The sequence below is a fragment of the Fimicolochytrium jonesii genome (assembly GCF_025526975.1).
Source record: "Fimicolochytrium jonesii strain JEL569 chromosome Unknown EV422scaffold_1, whole genome shotgun sequence".
Taxonomy (NCBI): Eukaryota; Fungi; Chytridiomycota; class Chytridiomycetes; order Spizellomycetales; family Powellomycetaceae; genus Fimicolochytrium; species Fimicolochytrium jonesii.
Window position 1 is genome coordinate 1,891,583 of NW_026515668.1, and position 16,457 is coordinate 1,908,039.

General features: G+C 56.6%; 6 protein-coding genes across 6 annotated transcripts; 3 read left to right on the forward strand and 3 right to left on the reverse strand.

Annotated features, from left to right (window-relative positions):
• The first annotated feature begins 641 nt into the window (after positions 1-641).
• Positions 642-2,045, forward strand: EV422DRAFT_512867 (uncharacterized protein). The gene has a single exon (XM_053069113.1). It carries the CDS (start codon positions 1,040-1,042, stop codon positions 1,985-1,987), a length of 948 nt encoding a protein of 315 aa, XP_052930410.1. The 5' UTR covers positions 642-1,039; the 3' UTR covers positions 1,988-2,045.
• Positions 2,046-2,735: 690 nt separating this feature from the next.
• EV422DRAFT_512868 (uncharacterized protein) lies at positions 2,736-5,493 on the forward strand. Its single transcript, XM_053069114.1, has 7 exons — positions 2,736-2,981; positions 3,292-3,521; positions 3,755-3,813; positions 3,884-4,014; positions 4,084-4,213; positions 4,285-4,404; positions 4,473-5,493. The coding sequence occupies exons 1-7, from the start codon at positions 2,952-2,954 to the stop codon at positions 5,075-5,077; spliced, it is 1,305 nt and encodes a 434-aa protein (XP_052930411.1). The 5' UTR covers positions 2,736-2,951; the 3' UTR covers positions 5,078-5,493.
• Positions 5,494-6,442: 949 nt separating this feature from the next.
• Positions 6,443-7,775, reverse strand: EV422DRAFT_29502 (Isoprenylcysteine carboxyl methyltransferase family-domain-containing protein). The gene is made up of 5 exons (XM_053066049.1): positions 7,615-7,775; positions 7,193-7,554; positions 6,992-7,111; positions 6,801-6,930; positions 6,443-6,740 (listed from the first exon to the last, which is right to left on the reverse strand). Exons 2-5 carry the CDS (start codon positions 7,545-7,547, stop codon positions 6,521-6,523), a joined length of 825 nt encoding a protein of 274 aa, XP_052930412.1. The 5' UTR covers positions 7,548-7,554; positions 7,615-7,775; the 3' UTR covers positions 6,443-6,520.
• A 2,219-nt stretch (positions 7,776-9,994) lies between these two features.
• EV422DRAFT_502866 (asparagine synthase-domain-containing protein) lies at positions 9,995-12,431 on the reverse strand (the record flags this gene model as incomplete). The annotated part of the gene is made up of 7 exons (XM_053068303.1): positions 9,995-10,976; positions 11,041-11,225; positions 11,304-11,406; positions 11,472-11,683; positions 11,991-12,157; positions 12,231-12,276; positions 12,348-12,431. 7 exons carry the CDS (start codon positions 12,429-12,431, stop codon positions 9,995-9,997), a joined length of 1,779 nt encoding a protein of 592 aa, XP_052930413.1.
• Positions 12,432-12,524: 93 nt separating this feature from the next.
• On the forward strand, positions 12,525-13,225 carry EV422DRAFT_29245 (uncharacterized protein). The gene is made up of 2 exons (XM_053066041.1): positions 12,525-12,695; positions 12,774-13,225. Exons 1-2 carry the CDS (start codon positions 12,617-12,619, stop codon positions 13,061-13,063), a joined length of 369 nt encoding a protein of 122 aa, XP_052930414.1. The 5' UTR covers positions 12,525-12,616; the 3' UTR covers positions 13,064-13,225.
• Positions 13,226-13,721: 496 nt separating this feature from the next.
• On the reverse strand, positions 13,722-15,776 carry EV422DRAFT_491016 (tRNA pseudouridine synthase A; the record flags this gene model as incomplete). Its single annotated transcript, XM_053067500.1, has 7 exons — positions 13,722-13,874; positions 13,959-14,074; positions 14,152-14,245; positions 14,337-14,707; positions 14,789-14,927; positions 14,994-15,087; positions 15,280-15,776. 7 exons carry the CDS (start codon positions 15,774-15,776, stop codon positions 13,722-13,724), a joined length of 1,464 nt encoding a protein of 487 aa, XP_052930415.1.
• Between the last annotated feature and the right edge of the window lie 681 nt (positions 15,777-16,457).

Consider the following 16,457-nt stretch of genomic DNA (forward strand, 5'->3'; position numbering starts at 1 on the left):
AGCATCGTGCTGAGCACATGGGCTCAAAGTATCGGCATCCCGCCGGGGCGGCCCATCCCCGCTCTTTATGGACTGCGGACGGGCATACGACTCGGCCTGGGCAGGCAAGCGGGTCTTCAAACATGGCCCCCGAAACAAGCCGAAGCGTGGCGACTGCAGCGACACGGACGTCCTCGATGCTATGGGCAAGACCCCGGGAGGCAACGAAGGCCGAGGAAGTCGGTTTTATCTTTCTCTCCCAAACGTTCTCGGAATCGAATCCACTTTCGTTTGAGCGGATGTGGCGCAGTCTGAGCAAATGACGCGCACTTTTCGACAGCGCGTTGCAGAGTTTGGATCATTCCGTGGTTGGTTTCAGTGCCCCGCGTTTCAGAAGCCCCCCCCCGCGCCGCACACGCAGAGCTATTAAACACCCCCCTTTGACCTCGATCGCAGAGTCCAATGGAAAACGAGCCCTGTGGGCAGAGGAAACACAGGGGATGCAAAGGTGGGCAAAAATGGGGTCGTTGAGGACAGCGCGGATGCCGGGAGGGGGTGGGGGCGTTTCAGTTCAGAGGGACGAGCGACCAGTCACGGACGAAAAGAAGCTGGGTAATAAGAGGAAAAAAGCCGGCGGTAATTATTACGGGTGGGGAATAATACAGTATGATGAGGAGAGTCCCCCCTTGCGCTTGCTCACAGATCAAACGTGTTGCAGGTTTCCGTGACATATTACTACCGGGATTCCCATTCCATCTGTATTGCATTTGAGGCCGTAACTGTCCCGCCGCCCTGTGCCTCTTTTGCTTATCGCATCGTATATAACCGCCACGGCCCCACGCAACTCCCCACCCCCTCGCCGCCCTCGAACGCCACCCTCCCTCTTCGCATCATTCCCTTTCTTCTTTCTAAAGGAATCTCATTCTCTTTGTAATAAGAGGACCTTCGACCTTTGGTTTCCTTCGCCGACGACGACGACGAACGAACGACGAACGACCGCGCGCATACAAGCGGACACAAACACTACTCTCGCTTTCCTTTCTATAGACTTTAGACAAAAATGGTCAAGCTCGCCCTTATCGTGACCTTCGCTGCGCTGTGCGCTACCGGTGTGTTTGCAGACCCACAGAATGGCCGCCAACGAGGTGGGCTTGCCCGTGGTGGTGCTGCACGACAACAGCAGGCCGCTGCCGCTCGTGGTGGTGCCGCTCGTGGTGGTGCAGCTGCTGCTGGTGGGGGTCAACGTGGCGCCGCCGGTCGTGCTGCCGCCGCCGCTCGGGCGAAAGCAGCAGCAGCTGCCGCAGCCAAGGGCCAGGGCAAGAACAACAACGCCGGCAATGCAGGAGCGGGAGCAGCTGCGCCTGCTGCTGGGGCTGGGGCCGCCGCCCCCCCTGCTGCCAAACCCGAACCCGCGACCCGCATCACCGAAGTCCCCATCACCCAATTCGCCACGGCCCCCTTCTGCGGCGCATCCAACCTGACCCCCTCCGACGGCACACAGATCCGCACGGGCGCCTGCTCCTCCACCGCGCTCGGCGCCATCCCGGACGTTTCAAAGATGGTCAGCACCATCATCACCTCCCCCGCCAACCTGGCCGTCATCGACGCGACAAAGGACACCCTCGTCGCCGTCGACATGCTCAACCTCGACACGGGTTTCTTCGCCGACCCCAACAAGCATTACAACCAGCAGCCGCAGACGCTCAACCGCAACGGGATCACACAAGGTCACCAGCACATCTCCGTGCAGCCCTTGGTCTCGGGCACGGCCGCGCCGGACCCGACCAAGTTCGCGTTCTTCAAGGGCTTGAACGACGAGTCCAAGAACGGAAAGACATTGACGGTCACGATCCCCGCGGGAACGTTCAAGACCAACGGCGTGCATCGGATGTGCTCCATGTCTGGAACAGACGCACACCAGCCGCCCATTATGCCCGTCACCCAGCGTGGCCCGCAGGACGACTGTATCCGTGTCACGGTGCAGAACGCTGGTGGGGCCGCCGCCTAAACATTTCTCTCCCTCTCCTTGTTCATAGTTTCACCCAGGCGTAGCCCCCCCGACCCCCACCCACTTTTGTTCATAGACACTGTATATTTCTCGTCTCCATTCGTTTTTGGCCCATCAGCCCGCCCCCTCCTCTCTTCCGGCGTATTGCAAAAAAACAGAGCCCTCAACCTGTAACATACCTACTCCCTTGGACCGCCATTTTTTTGTACTGTAGATAGAAAGGCTGAACGTTGCGCCGTGTTGTGGGGGACGTTTCGTTGATATAAGATTCTCTCTTCTTGAAATTAAATGGAATTTTTTCGTGAGATATGGGCTGCAACTGCTACTACGTACTGTACGTCCAGGCAGCAAAGCGTTGGCTGGAAACCCTGTGGTCGACACAAACAGACGGCCTCTATGCAGAGGTTGCAACACGATGCAAAAGAGCAGCAGCAGCCAGAGCAGCACCGCGCGAACTTGATGATGGTGCTCCGAACCAGCTGCTTCCAGGACCCTCCTACGTTCGGATAGACTGTACTGTATAAAGGTCCGCACAAGAGATGTGTGGCACTCGTTGGCGGGCGGACCCCCTGTCCCTTCCGCGTACGGGTTTGTTCTTACCGAATCCGAGGGGAGTTGTTCTTACCGAAGGGGAGTGAATCCGAGGGGAGTTGAGCAGAACCGCGCGGGTTCGAATCGCGGGTGGTGCCCCCCGCCGTCAGAGCTCTTTTTGTCGCTTTCTTGCTGAGGGCGGCATGATGCAACCCGCTCTTCTCGCTCTTCCAACGGCCGGCAACAACAACAACCCCACCCCCACACACAACCCGCACTAAACTCAGCCCTTCTATGCACCTTTCAACACCGCCGAATACCCCCCTTTCGGCAAACAAGCACCTCATCCTTCTTTCTGGCACCTCTCCCCACTCGCTACCGCCTCTTACAACCTCTTCAAGATCACTTGTGTGAAAAAGCACGCTAAGCAGACATGGCCATCTTCTTTTGGAGAAAGCAGCAGGTGAGGAAGAACGGGACTGTTGCAGGGGCGGGATGGTGGAGCGTTGTGCTCCGGGTCAGACGTAGAACTGGGCGGGCCCGCCAGCCGGCCCCCGTCTTTTACGAAATGGACGGCCCAAGATGCTGGCGGGTCAAGTCGAGGCGAGACGTAGTGCGAACGAGGGGGACAACCTCCTCCTCCTTCCTGCAAAGTGGTGGTTAGGGAGGCGGACGTACATTAGTGCCTTCGGCGCCACCTTGATGGAGAGCCTCTCAAACGAATCCCCACCATCATCACCCCACTCACACAGCTCTCAACCCACCCCCAACAGCTAGACGACGAACAGATCCTCGCCAGCCTAGACCGCCAAATCCGCCGCACAGAGGTCCGCGTCTCCTCTATCCGTCAACGGCATCAACGGATCAAGCATGCGTGGCTTTATTACTCTGTCTCAATCTATGTGTTTGTGCTCGTGCTGTATTTTACGTATTTGAAGCCACGACGGGATCCGTGGGATATTTGGCTGGTCAAGACGGGGGTTGTGGTCGTGGGGGCGCCGGGGTATGTATTGCGCACCGTAATACCGAGCGTTAAGCGAGGACGAACGCAGCGAAGCGAGCAGAACTGTGAGCGACAGCGAACGATCGTGTATATGACACATCGCTCTTTCATCGTTCATGTCTTGCCTCAACAACCTTATCGCGAGCGGAGCGAGCACGGTGTTGTTTTCATCCCATCATGCACTCTCACCGAGCGATCACTCATCCATCTTTTTCCTCTCATTCGACCGACAGCATCTACTTTGGGAACCGTTTTATCCGGTACTGGTACCAACGGAAAGAAAAGGCTGAACGTTAGTGGATCTCGTGCAGAGAATGGTTTTACGATCACGCGAATCTCACCTCTCCATTTTGATTCCATAGGGGATTTATTGGAAAGTCTGAAAGCGAAACAAAAGGAGAAGGTCGACGCACTGAAAGAGAATGAGGCGTATCGGAAGACACAGCTGTTGTTGCAGCGATATGACACACCGACGAAGGATCGGCCGGCTGGGGTGAGTTACTCTGGACTTTGCATTGTGACGAAACGATGAGTTTTGTTGGCTCACCGCCTTCATCTGAAGGATGAACTTGTGGACGCAAAGGGACATAGCCGCCCGACGACTCCTTTACCGTTCCCGCCGTCTCATATCAAAATGGGGCAGCCGTCCAAACAAATGGGACCACCTAGTCTTGCGCCGCCGGGTACACCAGGTGAGGGAGTTCGTGATCAGCATCTGGTCGATCACGCTGAAAATGTCGTTAATCGCGGACAATAACCCCAGGAATGGCGCCTGTACCAGGAAAACAAATAGACAACCCAACGCAAACCACACGCTCCCCATCCCCGTCCCCAGCCTTCCTCTCCATCCCACCCTTCGACCCCACCCAACTACCAAACCGATGTAAGCCGTCCCAGCCCATCCCAACCTAATCCGCACCCGCATCCATCCCTAAACCATTCCAATATCAGCAGACTCACCCTTACCCCCACCACCAACACCCACGCCCCAACACCCGTACGCCAAAACATGGTTCGACAAAGTAATCGACGTGATGATCGGCGAGACGAACGACACAAACAGCCCGGCGAGCAAGTATGCGTTGATTTGCGAGGAGTGTTTTACGCATAACGGGTTGGTGCCGGCTGAGGCTTATTCTGATGCGCGTACGTATGAGATATCATTTTTTTCGTTCGTCCCGTTTCCTTTTCTTCCGCCTGGGGGTGTGGTCCGTTTCCTTTCCTTCCGCCTGGGCGTGTGTTGGGGTGATGTAAGACCAACGATGACGTTTGTTGAGTTGAATTTATGTTTTCACCGTAGGCTTCCGCTGCATGCGCTGCGACCACCTCACCATCCCCAAACGCTACGCCAGCATGATCTCCCCATCAAACCTCTCCCCGTCCCAGTCCATCCCCAGCGACCTCAACACCGCCAGTCCGCGGCATACACCCCCTCCACCCGGGGGGGACGGCGGCCACGTTGCGTTTGCGGACAGTGCGAACGGGAGTGGAGGGATGATGTATATGAATCCGAAACTGTCGCAGAGCCAGCCCGCGTTCTTTGCGCCCAGGCATAGTGTGAATCCGTTGGAGGGCCCGCCGCCTGCTGCTGGTGCTGCGCGGTCTGCACCCGGACACCGAACGGAGAATACGGGCGTTGGCGAGGAGGAGGAGGAGGACATCGCCCCGCCTGCGTCTGGACCGGAACAACAACTACACCACGAACAGGAAGCGGCTGCTACGCCGACACCCCCGTCTTCCCAGCCCCAACCGCAACAACAGACGGAAGAAGACGGAGGGACGGGAATGAGACGTCGGCCGAACGAGAAAAGGGGCGGCCGCGGGAGGAAGGCGGGCAAGGCGGGGAGGAGGCAGGAGGGAACGGGGACGGGGACGGGGACGGATAGTGAGCGGGAGGGTGCTGTGGAGTGATGTGGGATGAGAGGCGGTAGAAAGCAAAAAAAACGTACGGAGAGACCCCCCCCCCCCCCCCGCACAAAGTAGGCACAACCGCCCATATCACCCAAATGCAGTTGTTAGGAAACCTCTTATCATGTTAGGGCTCTCGTCGTAGTTGGCAGAACGGGAAGGGGAAAGGGAAAGGGTAGATTTGCGATCCCTGATCCTTTGAGGCAATTGTTTACGGTTGCGTTATATACAGTACAGTATCATCCCTCATGGGTATTGATTCCCATCAATGAATGAAGCATCCAGCGTTCTGCGCGAGGTGGTTTGAATAGTTTGTGGAACAACACCGTGGACACGCACGCACCTGTCGCTGTCAGAAACCCTGCAAATCTATCTTCCACATCTCTGAAGCGAATGTTCCCATCGGCGGAAAGTGTGCGGGTGTCCTCCTTTGGATTGTTATATCCTGTATGATGCACAATGAAAGTCTCCACCCGAGCGCCGTCCCGATCGTTTCTTTGGGCTGTCCGTCCCACAGCTTTTCATATCCGACGTCGGTGGTTATGCCCGGTCAACCTGGCCTGGTACGAATAGGGGGTGGGGCTGCATTCTCGTGCGCGTCACCGGCATCGTTGTTGGAGGCTTGTGTCCTCTCCGCGGTCTTCTCGTCGTACCACTCCGTGGTGGTTCTGGTCTGCATCGTCGATGTTCGTAACATGTGTGCCATATGCGCTTGTCGTCTCCGGCAAGCAAATAGCTCGTTGGCGATCTTGTCTCCGGCTGGTTCTTGTAACGGCATTGTCACGGTCGGCGAGTCGACAAGTGACCGTTTTTCGACAGCGCGTATCAGCATAGTTCCGCGCATATGGGTCAAAGGACCTCCTCGGCATGTCTGCGAGCGGAACAGATTGGCGCCTCCAACTCCAACAACAATATACTGCCCGCTGCGGTTTTAGGACTTCTATGACATTCCGAATGAAATAAACCCCTGTGTTCCACCCAACGCACCCCTGACCCTCCCATTGCGGCAGTCTATATGGTCGGGGGTACAGATTCTATGTCGTCTCCATGCCTGCGTCGGCCTCTCCCTCTTCTCCCCCAACCACGCCCTCTCACTTCCACCCCGGAATCCACACCCCCGTCCGCCCCATATACTCCCCATATCGATCCCCAAAAAAGTTCAAGAGCGTGTACTCCTCATACCTAATCCTGCTCCTGAAGAACCTGCTCAGCGTTAATGCGAACGCGAGGGCGGAGAACGGGTTGGAGGCGACGAGTTGGGTGCCGAGGGCCCAGTAGTAGAAGGCTGTGTAGGAGGGGTGGCGGAAGATTCTATAAGGCAGGGGATGTTAGTGTGGAAGTCCTAAGGAGGGACAATAGGGGGAGACGTACGAGTAGACACCGGACGTGACGAGTGTGTGATGTGTCTCCTTTTCGTCGGCGACGAGGTGGGTGAAGTTTGCGCCGGCTGTGCACATTGCTGCTGAGCGGAGGGATTGAGACGCGAGGAGGAGCAGGATTGCTGGTGAAGAAAGTAGTGTCAGTTTTCGACGAGTCGATTGGAGGACCAGGGAAATGTTTACCGAGGTAGTTCCACCACCGGAAGATGTTCATGGGTGGGTATAGCCATCCCCAGACAAAGTACTCGATTACGCCTGCGATCATCGCGAATTGGTATTCACGGCCGTTGTTCAGGAGGAATGCTGTCATCGTAGTACGTAGTGGTCGTAGTCAGTACCAGCGTCTCTAGGCGACGCGCAATTCACATCAATGCCATTCCTTACATGATATCTTAACCTCATTCCCATACATCGCCGTCATCAGATACTCCAGGATATGAAACATCGCCAAAGCGTTCAAGAAGAACCCCAGCCCGCGGTAGTTTTCCGAGTACAATCCTAGAACCAGCCCCACGCCATGCAGCACTCCAATCAGGTACGCGTGGGCAGCAATGTTCTGCGGCGTGTGCTGTCCGTCGAATATGGGCAAGCCGAGCGGGCCTAGGCCGTGATCGGGCTGGGTTTTGGCGGGGACGGAGGAGGACCCTGCGATGCATTGGAGGATGAGGCAGAGCGGGTTGCAGAGAACGAGTTGAGTGCTTAGGCGCCAGAGTGTGAGAGCGTGCCGGGCGATCTTCATTGCTAGTCTGAGGACGCATAGATTTCAGCAATCGAGAATCGGCAATGATGTGGTTCGCAGTGCATACCTGTCCCGGGGCCCAGAACTCAGTCCGATCAAAGTGAACGTTCGGATATTCTGCGTGGCTACCGCAATGATCACGCCTAAATGCGCATCCCATAGTGGTGAGTTTCTCGCCTTCCCCGTTTCCGAAACTATTCCCGCACCAGAACCCTCCAGCGCTCACCGACAGAACTCACTGCTGAGAAGGCCGCAAATTGCGGAAACAGATAACTCCGCACAGCATACTCCAGCAATCCCAGGATCAGATACACGTTCTCCTGTACGCCGCCCCCTATCAAGAAAGCTAGCGATTCCGACGCGTTAGGCACACGCCTGGCCATTTTCCCATGGACAAAAGCACATCTTACATCGTATCCCCTGCTCCTGCCTCGACATAGCTCTCGTGATATACTCCAACCCCATCCCCACAGCGACAAGAGCCACATACGCGCTGGGCGCCAGTGCCCACGCCTCAGTAGACCGCAGCGCGACACCCGCCCCCGTCGCAGACCCGAGGATGAAAGCGTACATTGCGACATTCTGCGGGGTGTGTTCTGTGGTGAAGAGCGGGAACCCGAGAGCGTTTTTCCGGGCGGCGTGCGGCGTTGTGCGGATGACTTTTGTGGCGGAGCTGCTTCGGGGATGTTTTTGGGATGAGCGGCTGCGTGCTGGGGAGGAATTGGTGCTTTGTGGGGAGGAAGTCCTGCCTCGGTTGCGCACGGGGGATGAGTTCGGCGACATTGCTGAATATTCAGGAGTATCAGGAGACTATGTGTGCGTGGCAGTAGGTATCGGTGTCAGGTTCTCTCTATGTGCCAGAAGGACGACGAAATGCCCTGCAGAAGGTCACTTCGAAGTCAAGAAAATGTTCCCACGCCAGTCCCACGCCAGAAGCGCTTGTGGGCGAAAGTCCGACGGAAAGGGCTCGCGGCGATTGCGACTTTCCGACCGGATAACCATCCCCCACCGCACAGAAACACAACTCGTTCAACAAACATGGGCCAAGTCCCTTCAAACCTCGAGCCCATAACCTCCTACTGCAAAGACGAAACAGACGCTGCCCAGAAATGCATGCAGGCTCACAACTTTGACCGGTTGGTGTCCCCCCATTATCCCCTTTCCCCTTTCCCTCCGGGCACCAGCTACACACGTCCCCTAACGATTGTGTTTCGTGTGATAGGGAAGTCTACCGCTCGAAATGCAGACAGATGTTCCAGGACTATCGGGATTGCAAGCAGCGTTGGGTAACTCTCATCTTCATATCTTCCATCCCCGCGGGAAGCCACGATGTTGACGAACACGCGCGACTCTGTAGAACGATATGAAGGCACAGCTTATAAAAGAGCAGAGTAGATGACCCCAGTTCGTCGTGGACGGAAGATGCATCTGAGCTGGCGTACGGAAGGTGGTAGCCCTGCGTGGCCACGCTGGTCGTCTTCGGGAGGGACGGCAGGATGGAGGCGTCGTCTATGCGCACCCAGGACGGCGGGGAAGGCTGAGGTCTTGAAAGTGTTCCACTGGGAAAGTTCGGCGGCCCGCTGATGGAGTCTGTGGGATTGACCACTTAGGCGTAGTTTCCGTCGCCTCGCGTCTTCCGTCGTCTCTTGGGACGGAGAGCAGAACCAAGCTGAAGGAGGCTTTTGGGAGTTGCTCGGTGGGATCAGCTAGTGTGCCCACCTGATGGCTCGGAATTCTTTGCCCTTTATTGAGAGGGATCTTTGGTGGGTTAGGAACTGCTAGGTGGATGGCAGATATGAGCGGCGACACACCCGTGCGCGTTGGGTTTGGGTTGGCTGAGGGCTCGCATAGTTCCCATCGCCAACCTGTTGCTGCAACAACACCCAATATCAATATCGCCTCGCAGCGTCGAGCTTCGATATTATAGATGCTGTAAGAAGTCTATGGAATTTATGTTATTGTATTGTGGTATGTACATCGCACGGCCCTCACGGAAGAAAGGATCAAAACCGCCTACCCATCCAAAACCCCCCTTCCCTCAAACCCCCTACATGAACCCATGCTCAACCCCCAAAGCAAAATCACCCACCTCTCCTCAAAAGCCACCCAACCCCCCACCGGTCCACCAATCGTACACAGCACCACCGCCCACACCACGACCACATACATCTCCGGGTTGGAGGCAAACACGCCCGCGACGTTAGCGAGGGATGCGATCAGGAAGGCGATTTCGCCGCGGGGCTATCATTGCTAGGCCCAGGATCAGGGGTGCGGGTGGGGGTGGTCCGCTCTTTTCCAGCATCCTTGCCGGTTGGGTGGTGTGCCGCAAATGGGAAGAGAGAGGGAAGAGACGTCCGGATGGCTGGACACAGCTCCCCTCTCTACTTTCTCTCGTACGTCAACTGTAAGGCACACATCGAAAGGCGTCCATCTACCCTACCACTAGCCTACTCCTTATCCCCCTCAACCTCTCTACCACTCCCACCCTTCCCAACCCTCCAACCCCCCCTAACCGCCCTCGTCCCCACATCCATCTTCGCACTCCTCGCCCCAAACTGCACCGCCCGCTTCGGTTCCCCCGCGGCCCTCACAAGGCCCAACCTGCGACACAGCTCCCTCAACAGCAGCTTCTCCCCCACCCCGCGCGGGTACCGCGGATCCGTTTTGACGTGCATGGGCAGCGTGCAGAGGTACGCGAGGAGGTGTTCGGAGAGGTAGGGGAACCGCACCTCTTTCCCGTGGTCAGACACAATCCGGTCGTCGCGGCCCATGTTGCGCGTGGAGATGCGGTCGATGTCGGTTTGTACTTCCTCAATGAGACCGGCCCAGCTGCGTTTCTCGAACGCCGTGCGGTGCCGGCTGTACCCGCCCAGCTGCTCGTCGGCACCCAGCCCGCTGAAGAGGACTTTCGCGGCGCTTGTGTACGGTTGTTTCTCCCCCGTGGTGGGGGATCGGATATGACCATTGCCGCGTGCAGCAAACCAGAACGCGATGGCGATGCTGATATCCATCTCGGTGTCAAGCGGGTTCATGAGCGCGTGGATGTGAGAGCGGGCGGCGACGGCGTCGGGGTAGGGGATGTTGATCTCGACGAAGCGCCAGTCACGGGTTGGGTAGCGCGCGCGGAGTTGGGCGACGCCGGAAAGGCCTGTCAGGCGGTCGGGGACGGTGTAAATGCTGTCGTCCCCATCCTTACTGTCATTCGTATTGTCGTTCGTGGCAGTGCCCGCTTCCCCACCGTGTTCCGCACCCTTCCCGCGTTTAGATTTCTGCGGCGTCGGGTTAGCCCTTTTCCTAGCGCTCTCAAACGCGACATTAAGTAGATCGCACGGTTCGCCGGGGGGGAGGAAGCGATCGGCAAGGGCCGCGAGACAAATGCAGTCCAACCCGCCCGAAAACAGTATACCAAGGCGCGCGAATGTCGGTGTGCTGTAAAAGAGCGTCTCAGCGAATTGGAGTCATTGATCGAATGTACGTGTGTGAGGGAACCGACCTTGCAGGAGGAATATTCTCGACCCTGGCCTTCACAGACTCCGCCAATATCTGTTCCAGCTTGTCCAGTGCGGAGACGATCGATGGTAATGTTCGGTGTGGAAACTTCGCTGAATCATCGGGTTCCACTTCCAGGAGGTCAGAAGGGTCTGGGAGTGTGGTCGCTAGCCGTACAAAAGGCGCTGGCTGCATGATAGCGGAGAGGGGGTTTAGTGGTTCTTCGAGAAAGCTTCGTGACCGCTTTTGCTCCTCACGAGAACTCACAATGGATATCTCGGTTGATGTGATATGCGCTTCGTCGGGGGGTTGGTCTGGTTGCCGCCATGGTACGTGTTTCAAATGCCGTCTCGATATCCGCTCCTGCGGTCTATACAAATCAGCGATCCATACCCCAGTGATCCTCAACGTGTAGCAACCACCCTCGCCACTCACCCATTGGCCAACGACAAGCAATACATGCCATCAGCCGGTATCTCCTCCCACCCCTCCTGTAGAGACTCTCCGTCTTCCACAGGCGCGGTCGAGGATTCTAAAGGCGCGACCGACGCGATGTAGAAGGGCCTCTGCGCGTCCTTCGGAAACCGCCACAGCAGAGATCGCCGTCCTAGCACGTCACGGCCGAAATAAATCCTGCCTGCAGCCGGCTAAGAAGGGCGAGATCCCAAAGAGCGAACTCAACTCATCATCCCAATGGGGAAAATGCATTCGTCACCCGCACCTGACAATAAACAAAAGCCCACGGCCCCCTCAACACCTCCACCACCGCCACCAACGCCCTCGTCGTCGCCGCCTCATCACCCGTCTCTACACCTTCCAGCGCCGTCGATATCGCCCCAGAGACCGCGATCGTGTCGTTCGAGGTGACGTCTATCTTTCCTAGCCCATCGGCTGTTAAGTCTCGCACGGTCCTCTCCCTCACACCGTTGCGAATGTGAGCAACACTTTCCACACCTGCAACCCTCCGAATATCTCGCCATTAAAGCAAAGCCAGCTCCCGTGAGCGTCCTGGATCGGTTGCGTGACGGTGTCCTTGCCGCGGAGATGGAGCGTCCAGCCTTCGAGAACGGCGGTGTGCGTGCGGGTTAGGGGGAGGGTGATTGAGGAGTGTCCGTCGGGGCCTGTGTAAGGGGACACGGGTCGATTAGTCTTGGAGGTCGAGCGTGAAGGCCGTGCAAGCAGTACTAGGCATACCTCGCCGGCTGTTAGCATGCTGTAGAGCCCTCCATAGTGGTTTCGACTAAGGTTTGTGGTGTAATTACAGTCAGCATGTGTCGTGTTTGCGCACCCAAGCTTGCCAGAAAGACATACCACTGCGGGAATGGCGTCGGTTGCAGCGGCGGTTGCGGCGGCGGCGCCTTCACGAGCGAAGATGCCGAGGAGGATGCCGCACATGGGAGCGGATAAATGTATCGAGAAGTGGGTGGAGGTCGGTCGGAATTGTGGCGAAGAATTCCCCAAAAAGCTTCTTCCTTGCTCGTTGAGCGGAGCAACAACCGACCTCGATTCCAATTCCCACGACGCATCCCGCAACCCATATCACTTGCAAACAACTGCCGCACCATCCCAGCTCCAGAAGTATGCCATACCCACGCCCGCTCCCCGCCGTCCTCCAAATCTACCGCTCAATCCGCCGTCTCCACAAGGACCTCCCCCCAGGTACCGTCCCCCTTACACTATATTCAAACGCTCTTTATGTTCCCTCACTGACATTGTGATGTACCGGAATATCCTTAGCCCTCCGGCTCGTAGGCAACAACTACATCCGCGACGAATTCCGGCGCCACCGCACCGCCGACGCCGCCTTCGTTTCGCATTTCACGGCTGAATGGGCGCGGTATCGGGATGAACTGGCATCTCAGATCGAGTCACAGAGACGGAGAGACGCGGAGGAGGTGGTGATTGGGAGGAAATTGACGAGGGAGGAACTGGATGCGTTGAGTGATGAGCAGGTTGGGCAGTTGAGTGAGTTGAGGACTGCTGCGAGGGGGGAGGAGCGGGGTAAGGCTGGGGCGAGCGGAATATAGTATCATGCCGGTTGAAGGGCTGAGCGACGACGGGACGGCACGGGATGATCGGAGGAGAAAGACTGAGAGCCGAGTCGACGTGATGAAGAGGAACATATGGGAGGGGCACGGTCTCTCTATTCGACATATCTACAAAGCGGCAGCAGACATTCTGCGGTACTACAACGACGGCTGCGTTTAGGGGGCAGCGAAAACCGAACCACGCGCTAGCGCCCACCCACCCGTATAGATCTAGCAGTAGCTAGGCTAGCTAGCGCTCGCCAAATCCGTCTAGTCTTCTATTCTCCCTCGGCCGACGAGTCGACGGAAGGAAGTCGAGCGCGGATGCCACCAAGTCAACCCACCCAGCATCCCCCCTCATCCCTCTGCGAACACCACCCTACTCATCCCCACCGACCTCACCCTCCCCGTCCACAACATCCACCACCTCCACCACCGCCTTCTTCTCCCCTTGAGGAGGATGCACATACCCGGGCTGCATATACTCGGGCTTCTTCTCCTTCAACACCTTCGCATCCGCCGTCAAAAACCACGCGTAGTCACAGCTGCGGCCATCGACTATACGGATCCAGTCGTCAAACCTACAAAATCACATACCATCACATCAGATCATAGCGTATCATCGTATATCAGCAGAGATAGATAGAGGGAATATAACTCACGCGTTAGTCTCAACCTCCTCCTCCACCAACCGCGAATAGATCCATTTCTCCTTAAACGCGTCAATCTCGCCTTCGTAAGCGTCGAACGAGACGCCGGCGCGGTCGTTGGCTTCTGAGGCCCATTTTTCGTTGTACATCCTGTAGACGGTCTGAATCAAATCGTAAGGGTTTAAATGAATGTTGGGCAGTGATGGGGGAATTGGGGAGGATGGGAAAGGGTTTTGAACGCATACCCGCTCGAGCAACAACCCCAACGCGGGCGCTTTGGGGATATTAAGTTTTTCTTTGAGGAAGGCTTCGTTGATGAGGGTGGCCGGGGTGGAGGTGCGGATCATCAGGATCGCCAGGCCTGAAAAGAAGTTGCGTTCGGTGAGATCGTCAATGGTGTCTCGTAGCGAATTCAGCAATGGGGAAGAGATACGTTACCAATCATCTTGCGGATCTGGTGCAGCATGAACGATTGCCCAAAGATCTTGCATTTGACCCATTCCAAATCGCCGCGGATGATGGGGTCGCTGACCTGTATGTCAAAGAAACGAAGTGACCTGAGCGACCATGTCCCGAAAACGATACGCGTCCACCCCAAAAAAATGCATAAAGGGATAGCCTACCGTCAAATCGATCATGAATCGCATCGCACTACTATCTCCAAACCCCTTCCCCACCGTAAAATTATGGAAATTATGCGTCCCCTCATACCCCTTCAACGCCTCCCTCAGTTTCCCCAGTCGTTCCTCCCCAATCCTAAACGCCCTCCTTGCCGCCAACTGATCCGCCGTCGGCTTCGCCGTAAGATCATCGAAGGATTCATTGGCGTGGGTGGGCAGCTCGGTGGTGGATATCCCATGGGATTTAGCGAGGGCGGAGAAGGGGTAGAGGTAGGGAGCGGCCGGGGCGAGGACAAAGGTGGGGAGAAAGTATTCGTAGATACGGGAGTCGCAGGCGTTTTTGGCGTGGAAGGCGTTGGTGGTGCGGACGTAGCCTGGGGTGTGAGGCAGGGAGGGTGGTTTAAGTTTTAGGGTAGGGGATTGGGGTGCATTGTCAGAGGGATGTTATAACGCACCCCAGACACGTATTTGCTCTGGGAGATGTTGGTTGATTTTTGAGATGATGGTGGGGTCTTCGATGATCATTTTTAGGGAGCAGACTTGGCCGGCTGCGTGCACGCCTTTGTCTGTTCGGGCTGCGCGCATGAATTGGATCTGATAGGAAACATAATTGAGTTCCTGTAAGACGAGTGCGATGCCTTATATACCCCGTATGCATACCTTTGCCGGGTCGTTCGCATTGTCTTTGCTGACGGCGCCTGATTCTGCTAGTGCTTTATGCAGCTCTGCTTCGATCGTTGCGACTCCGGGGTTGCTGTAAGAATCAGGGAAGGGAGATATCAATGATCGTTTTCACTATCCTCCATCATGTAAGGGATCCCGAGCGCCAGCCGAGTGGTCAATGAGCGAAGCAGCTCCCTTCGCTCGCTAACGCTCGGTCTCACCACGCTGCGGGATCCCGGATCGAACCAACCACTCCCTCGCCTACGGCTCGCTCAATACTCACATTTGCATTCCATTGTAACCAGTCCCACAATACCCCATCAAGAGCGCCACCTTCTTCTTTGGCAATCTCGGCCCCGAATCCTCCGCATCCCCTCCCTCTCCTCCTCCCTCACCCTCAGCACCCTCCTTTGTCTCCCTGGGTCCCCAAGCTCTCCCCCGCTTAGCACTCTGCGCCTTCCCACTTGGAGCGGTCCTGCGTTTGTTCTTACTCCTTCCACTTTTCTTGTCGTTGGAGGTGGCTATGACAGAGACGTCGGGTGAGTCGTCGCCATCGGGCGTGTCGAGGCCTATTGAGCCTGTGTTCTCTGTTGTTAGTGGTGCTGTGGGTGCTGAGACACCGACACCTTCGCCTGCGGTTGCTGGGAGGGAGGAGGGGGTTGAGAGGTCTAGTTTTATACGTTTGTCGGCGGGTGCTCCTTGCGAGTCCGCGGCGACCTCTTCTGCGGAGCGTTCCCGTTTGGAGCCTGCAGCGAGAGTGGAGTCTGTTTGGTCCGTCATGACTGGGACTGTTCTACTTGACCCCATGTATGGGAACTTGGCCAAAAGTGAGAGTTACTCGAAGGACTGGCCGACAGAAAACAGACCGTGTTATTAAAGTCGCAAAAGAATGCACGTGACGTGGATGCACAAATGACTTCACGCGTCCGCAATGGCTCCGACGCCAAGTCCATTCCATTCTGTGAGAGGGAACGTGTGGGGGTAATAATACTGTAGGACAATATGCCCACCAGGGCCGAGGACAACGTGTGCTGGGCCCCCCCAATACGAGTATGAGCAAGGGCCGTGTTACGCACGCCTTAATGATTGTATGCGTTCTGTGCGAATCACTCAGGGCATGTCTGCTGATCTGCTATTGTTCATTTTCCTGGGCTCGCGAGTCGCTGGGTGAACCCGCTGGCGGGTATATTGGTGGTGGGTGCAACTTTTCGGGCCTTTCCATCGGTTATCCTCCTCAAAAGACATTCTTCGCTCACTTAAAATCCATCCACCGCCCACGTTCTTCTTTTGTATCTATCGCCATCTATCCATCTGCCGTTTGTCCGTCTGTGTATCTCATTGTAGTTTGTGTGTGTGTGTGTGCACATAGCGATATCCGAACGTGTTCAACACCTGCCTTGGCGAACACGTCCCCCCTGCTGCGGCCCCCGCGCGAAAAGCAAGGCTTACGGCTCGTCCCCA

What these genes read in the sequence shown, in the direction of transcription:
- EV422DRAFT_512867 (XM_053069113.1), top strand. Translation starts at nt 1,040, where the DNA reads ATGGTCAAGCTCGCCCTTATCGTGACCTTCGCTGCGCTGTGCGCTACC.
- EV422DRAFT_512868 (XM_053069114.1), top strand. Translation starts at nt 2,952, where the DNA reads ATGGCCATCTTCTTTTGGAGAAAGCAGCAG. An exon ending in TGCGCCGCCGGGTACACCAG is followed by an intron (nt 4,214 to 4,284) that starts GTGAGGGAGTTC and finishes CAATAACCCCAG; the next exon opens with GAATGGCGCCTGTACCAGGA. An exon ending in CACCCAACTACCAAACCGAT is followed by an intron (nt 4,405 to 4,472) that starts GTAAGCCGTCCC and finishes TTCCAATATCAG; the next exon opens with CAGACTCACCCTTACCCCCA.
- EV422DRAFT_29502 (XM_053066049.1), bottom strand. Translation starts at nt 7,547, where the DNA reads ATGAAGATCGCCCGGCACGCTCTCACACTCTGGCGCCTAAGCACTCAA. An exon ending in GAATGAGGTTAAGATATCAT is followed by an intron (nt 7,112 to 7,192) that starts GTAAGGAATGGC and finishes CTACGATGACAG; the next exon opens with CATTCCTCCTGAACAACGGC. An exon ending in CCGGTGGTGGAACTACCTCG is followed by an intron (nt 6,931 to 6,991) that starts GTAAACATTTCC and finishes TTTCTTCACCAG; the next exon opens with CAATCCTGCTCCTCCTCGCG.
- EV422DRAFT_29245 (XM_053066041.1), top strand. Translation starts at nt 12,617, where the DNA reads ATGCCATACCCACGCCCGCTCCCCGCCGTCCTCCAAATCTACCGCTCA. An exon ending in CCACAAGGACCTCCCCCCAG is followed by an intron (nt 12,696 to 12,773) that starts GTACCGTCCCCC and finishes GAATATCCTTAG; the next exon opens with CCCTCCGGCTCGTAGGCAAC.